We start from the raw sequence: 6715 nt of genomic DNA on the forward strand, positions 1-6715 counted from the left end.
GCAAAGTTCAGGTGAGGGAGTAATCCTTACCGACTGTGAGTCAGTCTGATTTATTTGCTTTTTTTTGGAAGGTTTTAGCTTAGTGTTAAAGCCTGTGTTTTATTTCATTTAATCACATTATATTGAGTCCAATGATAATTCTTACTAGAGAACAATTTTCTTGTGCATTTCTTATGCCAGTGCTCATCGAATACTTGCAGGCAGTCATAGTCATAAATTTTTTAGGAGAGAAGGAACTGTAATATTCTGTTTGGCTTCTTACATAATATAAGCTGTAGATCTTTTTTTGTATTAATTCTTGTCTGAAATCTTGTAGTATTTCTCGGTTTAGTCTTCAGTTCTGAAAGCTCTTCATATTTGATGGCTGAAATGATTTGAGGAAAGAGTAAAAACTGAACTGCTGATTTGTGCACTTTGTCAGTGTAAAGCTCAGAGAAGGAATTCTTTGATACTGTAAATCTCAAACTGAGTATTTTGCTCCTGGTAATCTGTCTCTTAACATGATATTCCTGTATGCAAATCCCAAACTATACTGGAGTTCTAATAAAAATTTCTTTTTGGCAACTTGGTTAAAAAGAAGCAAGGGTACAATGCTTGTACTTGTTCAGAAATTATCTCTCTGTGGGACTTACTGTTATTCCATCCTTACTCTCAAAACTGTGAAGTACAGGGTACAAAGTGAGCAGCCTTGTTCCTTTCCTGTTCTAGTTGAGCTTAAGTAAAGGTAAGAGATTAGCTGTAGAATATGCAACCATTTAAACTGCAGATTTTAATCCCTTTGGTAACATGGTATTCAGTGTAGGCCAATTTACTCCAAGTAGCAGCTCCTCAACCAGAACCTTAGAAGAACTTTTCTTTTGAAGTGATTCTGCTAAATCAAGAGTTTGGGAATTCAGTAACAGCTGTTGTTTTGGTTCTTTCTGACTTTTGCTAGTGAAAAGTTGTCCCATTGATGTGGAAATTCAAGTTCAGTAACTAAAAAAAATAAGTTCAACTTGATGAAAATGCTTCTGAAAACCTTTGAAGGATTTCTGTATTTTTGTACACTGCTTTGTAGCCAGTATTTATTATCTGTATGTGTTTGGAACTATTTAAGAATTAATTTTATATTGAACTGGTTTGAATTTTTCCAGTTAGCATTAGAACTTGTGTATATTATCACTCAGTGATAAAGAGAGAAATTGCATAAAGTGTGGATATTTAAATACTTCCCATCTACTTGCTGCATGACTTAAATGCAGTTTTGGTGTTAGATCCTACTGCTGTATAAAAAAACTCCTTGCTATTTCTTAGAATTCTTGGTTTAAGATGTTAGAGGGAAATTTTCCTGGTAAGTTAATAACTGAGAAATAAAACATACTGGAAGTGTCCATAACTGTTTTCCTTAGATAGACTTGCTGGTTTAAAAGGAAGGAGTCATCTATACATTTGAGATTTGTAACTTTGAAGTGCAAGTTACTGCGATTCTGTAAGGCATTTCCTTCCCTATAGGTATAACTGTGCTGAATGTGTGTTGTTTTGCTTTGTTTTGTTAAATAGAATGACATGACACCAGTCCGGTTACAATGGGGAGAAATTCTTATGCCATTACTGAAGAAATACAAGTTGAACATAACATGGGGTGATCAGGATCTATTGAACATTATGTTTTTTCACAATCCAGGTAAATCCGTATTGATTTTAAGTCTCACTCTGTAAAGTTATCTTTTCCATGGTGTTCAAAAACCCAGGAAAATATTCTATTAGCAGGCTTTTGGGCAAAAGCAGTCGTGGGATTATTCTTTAATTCTTTGAAAGCAATTGAGAGACAGTGATGGAGCTTGCTAGAGTGTAGTTCACTGTGAGACTTCAAAACAACTGTACAGAAATTTATAAAGCAGTCCTAAATAAATAAATAAAGAGAAGATTGGTTTATTTTCTGAAACAATTTTGCTACTTAACCCAGAGCTTTCATTTTTCTGCACAGAAAGTCTTTATGTCTTTCCTTGCCAATGGAATTACCGGCCTGACCACTGCATCTATGGAAGCAATTGTAGGACAGCTGAAGAGGAAGGTATATTTATTCTTCATGGAAACAGAGGTGTTTACCACGATGATAAACAGCCGACTTTTAGGGCTGTCTATGAAGCAATAAAAAATGTAAGTGTTTTTTGCATTGTACTAGTTATTCTTTTATGTATGTTTATCTATAGTGGTACATGTGTTTTGTGGGTAAGCTGATATTCATCTTGATTGCAACAAAGTAATTTTTTTCTCTTTTAAGTAGTGTCAGGTGTTTCACCAGTTTCTTCTTTATTGTTTGGATGGAGTTCCAGTATATTCCTGTTTTGAGGAGCATCTTCTGAAACAGAGTGTAGGCTATGTCTAGGTTAGGATTCTAAAACAGTGCCTGCAGTTGTCAGTGTTTATTTAAAAGGCTTTATTCTTGTTTATTTAATAAATCACCCAGTAAACTGTTTCCATAAGCATTTGGAGATCTTAGAATATCTGAATAGGAAGGGCCTACAAGGATGATTGAAATCCAAATACCTGGCCCTGCACAGGACCATCCCCAAGAGTCACACCATGTGCTTGAGAGCATTGTCCAAACATTGTGCCAGGCTTGCTGCTGTGACCACTTCCCTGGGGAGCCTGTTCCAGTGCCCAACCACCCTCTGGGGGAAGAACCTTTTCCTAATATCCAACCTAAACCTCCCCTGACACAGCTTCAGGCCATTCCCTTGGGGCCTGTCTCTGGGCACCAGAGAGCAGAGATCAGTGTCTGCCCCTCCTCTTCCCCTCAAGAGGAAGTTGTAACTGCAATGAGGTCTCCCCTCAGTCTCCTCCAGTCTCAACAGACCAAGTGACCTCAGCTGCTCCTCATAATGCTTCCCCTCAAGGCCCTTCACCACTTCCTTCCTTTGGACACTGTCTAATAGCTTTATATCCTTCTTATATTGTGGCTTCCAAAACGGCGCACATTACTCAAGGTGAGGCCACACCAGTGCAGAGGAGAGAGGGACAGTCTTTTTCTCCAGGCTGAACAAGCTATCACCAGAAGCTTCATTCTTCCGGAGATTTTAAAGTGCAGGAAAAATCCCTTCTTCCTGAAGTTTGTATGTATTTTCTGCAACATTTTAATACTTAATTGTGTCTAGATTCAGATTGTAAAAAAATTTTTTACATACTGTATTTTGACCTTTTCCAGAAATTCAGTATATTAATACATTGCTGTTCCTTTAAATACTAAGCACAGTGAGTTATTTCATTCTGCAAATAAGTCATCTAATAAACTATTTATCATTACATCAGTGTACTCACTGAAGAGCTGTAAAATTTAGCACTGATGCATTTTAATGTAGCATGGTACTGTGTGTGTATAACCTACAAAAATCAATAGTATATTTTAATGTTGCTTTATTACACATTGTCATATAGATATAAAAATGAAGAGAAGTACTTTTGGGGGTCTGAGAATACATTGCAGGGAAAGTGATTGTATTTCCATAAAAATATGATTTCTTTGTTTCCTTTGAGCATTGTCAAAAATAGAAGAAAAAATTATTTCCTTATATTTATGATCCCATTTTGTATATGAACATGCCAGAGAAAGTACGTAAACCACTATTGATTCAATGGTAATAAGATGAACAAAATTACATTACTTCAAAACACTGTTTTGACTTCTCATATGTTTATAAAAAACATTGTGCTGTTGATTTAATGACAACTTTATTTCATGCCCATGTTAAACATAGTATGTGTTTGACCATCATTCAGTTTAATGAAACTTCAGTACCACTTTTTATACTGCTGTTTCATTATAATTTGGTAAGAATTGTATTACTTAAAGGTTATATGTCATTTGAGAAAGTTACCATACAGCAGCAACAAAAAAATCCAGAAACCATTTTAGATTTGTAAATTTTTAATTGGGTAAGGTAATTTAAAATTTCCTCCTTGCCTGTCTGAATACATTCATTTGCTTAACATTTAAAAAAAAAATCTTTCTTGTTAGGTTTATTGAAAGCATGAGAGTATATTTCTGTAATTTAGAGGTGTTTTAAATTACTGCATTCAGAAGCACTTGTCAGTTCTTGAAAACATTTAATAAGCTTATAGACAGCAAATACGATGCTAAAAATAATTTTTATAAAACTCTAATACCTCTGAGTAATGACAATCTTCCATATTAACCTTAAATTTTCTTAACCTCTTTACAGTATTCATTTGGAGATGACCTGGTTCATTCGCTTTTGCAGCCCCTAGAACGGGAATTACAGAAAACCACGCATACATATTGTGGAAGAGTATACAAAGTATTCATAAAGCAGCTAACAAAAAGCATAAGAGACTTGTATGCCAGAAGATCAAAGGGAAGGTGATTTCTGACTCCCAGTTGAAGGAGATTGAATTAACGGAACTGGTCAAAAGGTGCAAGAATTCTATTACAGCTTGAATGGGCTCTTAGTGTGCCCAGAAAAAAGTTTACTAGCATACATAAAAATGAAGAAAATATTCATGTAATGAAGAACAGGAACTTTTTTCTGTAAAGGTGACTTTTTGGTCTTTAGAAGTTTAATCAGTGCTAATGTTTATCTCGCATCTGATGATTTGGGTGTTTCTGGCTTCTATGGCCAGTAGTTTTAGTCTGCATAATTCAGTTATCTAATGATAAATGAACAAGGAAGAAATGAAGATGGCTCTGTTTGGGAGTGTACCTCATATATTGTCTAAAATTCTCTTAAACTGTGAATGTAGCAATAACTGAGTCAGCAGCACTAACCTCACTTTAAAGGTGTGAGCCTTTATGTAAACAAAGTTGTTTACAAGTGCAGAAAATACTCTCTTGTCAAAGAAATGTGTTGTAATCATTGACAATCTGTATGTGCCTTTATATGTTCATCTCTTACATGTTGAAGTACTGTTTTGACAATCGTGTTTTGTTTATCTCAGATGTAAACTGCACACTATACGATTTTCTGAGAAATTAATAACTAGTATGTGATACTAGTTTTCTCTGTTAGTAAATACAGAGACTTTATGTTAAAAATTGTTTGTTTCAACATTGTAGAGCCATTAGTATCAAAAGGTAGAGCAGAACTGAGGGGTTTTTAAGTAAAAATCCAGTTTGAAATTGCTTGTCTCACAATACTTTTTAAAAATGTCATGGTTTTGCAGCTTTATAGGACATTTTGGAAGTAGAAAAAAAGCCCAGTGGTGGAAAGCTGTTGCTGTTGTATTTCCATACTAGGAATTATTACTTGATTATTGTTATAGCGTATGTAGTACCTAAAAGTGAAGAGCTGTAGTAAGAGTTCTGATGCCTCATCAGACTGTGTAGTAGATGGGTTTCTTAGAGAATATATCCTGTTATATTTTTTTTAATAAATGGCTTTAAAATAGTTTTGGGGCAGACCCTCAACTACATTAGTGCATTACTGTCAATAGTGATAGTGATTTGCAACAGGTAAGGATTAGGTTTTCTCCAATTATGTTAGTGACAAAAGAAAAACTTCTGTTTAAGTAATACAAACTTTTTCTCCAGAGGAAAACATGAAGAAAAGGGCTGAATTCTAGTGTTACAGTAAAATATTTAAACTTGCATGGTATGAAATGTATTTGTAAAGTATATTTGAACTTGGATAACCTGAGATGAAGTCTTCGTAAAGTGAGCTTTTGGATTCCAGGAAAGTTCCTGTGTGTTGAACATGGAGGATCCACTCACTGACTTGCACCTTCGTCCCAACCCCATTTTAGAAGCTTGATTTTTGTGCCTGTTTCCTTGTCAGAGATACACTGGCTCTGACTTCCAGATCCATGTGAGCTGGATAAATGGTTTAGCAGTACAAAAACACACTCCACTGTCAGCAGTGTTTGTATCCTGCTTCTAATTTCCCTGCGGGCTCAGGGTATACATTCTTGGGATGGAGTCTAGGAAGCAGTCTGCCTCTCATGTAGGTCTCTTTTCCTTGCTGTGTAACCTTTTGAAGCCTGAAAATGTAGAAATCTGTGTGAAGGTGAATACTGTAACTGACTGATTTTACAATATGCAGTGCATTATTTTTTTACATAAATACTGATTTTTATATCAATTTGTCTTCAGCTTTCCTTTTTACTGGTACTGTGTGTATTTAAAAAAATATTTTGACCTGTTTTTTGTGTTTGTCTTTGCAGAAACTTCCAGTTTTGAATTTATTTTTAGTATGTTGTAGACACGTCAAGATACTCTTAAAACCTAATGGGCCGTTTAAGAAAAAAAAGGGGAATGTGGACATTAGCAGCAGTCTTTCCACTTAAATTTCAAATTTTGTGAGGGAGGAGAACAAAAAGAATTAATATTGATGCTTATTGTAGAACAAAAATTCTTACTTTGTGCTTATGTCTAGGAATGTTTACTTAGCATATTACAAATAGCAGAATATGGCCTTAAGCCACAGGTTTTGATTAATTTTTTTAATATAAATGAAAACTGCTCACCTCAGGTACCTCCAGGTAACACTCATGAACACTTTAAAAAACTTTAAAAAAAGCAAGTAGCTTCCATTAAGTAATTCTCCAGAGTATTTGTCTGTTTCAAATACATTTTTAGTTCTCTAATCCCTGTTTTAAATTTAGAAAAACAACATACCTTTACAAACAAAAAACAAAATCTGGCTTACAAGGGAAACATTTGGAGACACTTAAAAGATTGGGAATTCAGGCAATGTGATAGAAACCAGTTATGGTCCCAAAT

At 34.8% G+C, this 6715-nt stretch overlaps 1 protein-coding gene across 3 annotated transcripts in view; it reads left to right on the plus strand.

The window, feature by feature from the left end:
• GXYLT1 (glucoside xylosyltransferase 1) overlaps nt 1–6074 on the plus strand; it is a 40449-nt gene extending 34375 nt beyond the window's left edge. For all 3 annotated transcript variants that reach the window (XM_042017969.1, XM_042017967.1, XM_042017970.1), the window contains 3 exons: nt 1540–1663; nt 1967–2139; nt 4203–6074. In XM_042017969.1, coding sequence (XP_041873903.1) covers nt 1540–1663; nt 1967–2139; nt 4203–4364 — 459 coding nt within the window. In that variant the 3' untranslated portion in view covers nt 4365–6074. The remainder of the gene's footprint in view (nt 1–1539; nt 1664–1966; nt 2140–4202) is intronic.
• The last annotated feature ends 641 nt before the right edge of the window (nt 6075–6715 follow it).

This window comes from Corvus kubaryi, unplaced genomic scaffold (assembly GCF_017639235.1).
Source record: "Corvus kubaryi isolate FWS band 111438036 unplaced genomic scaffold, C.kubaryi_AGA036_p1.0 137, whole genome shotgun sequence".
Classification (NCBI taxonomy): Eukaryota; Metazoa; Chordata; class Aves; order Passeriformes; family Corvidae; genus Corvus; species Corvus kubaryi.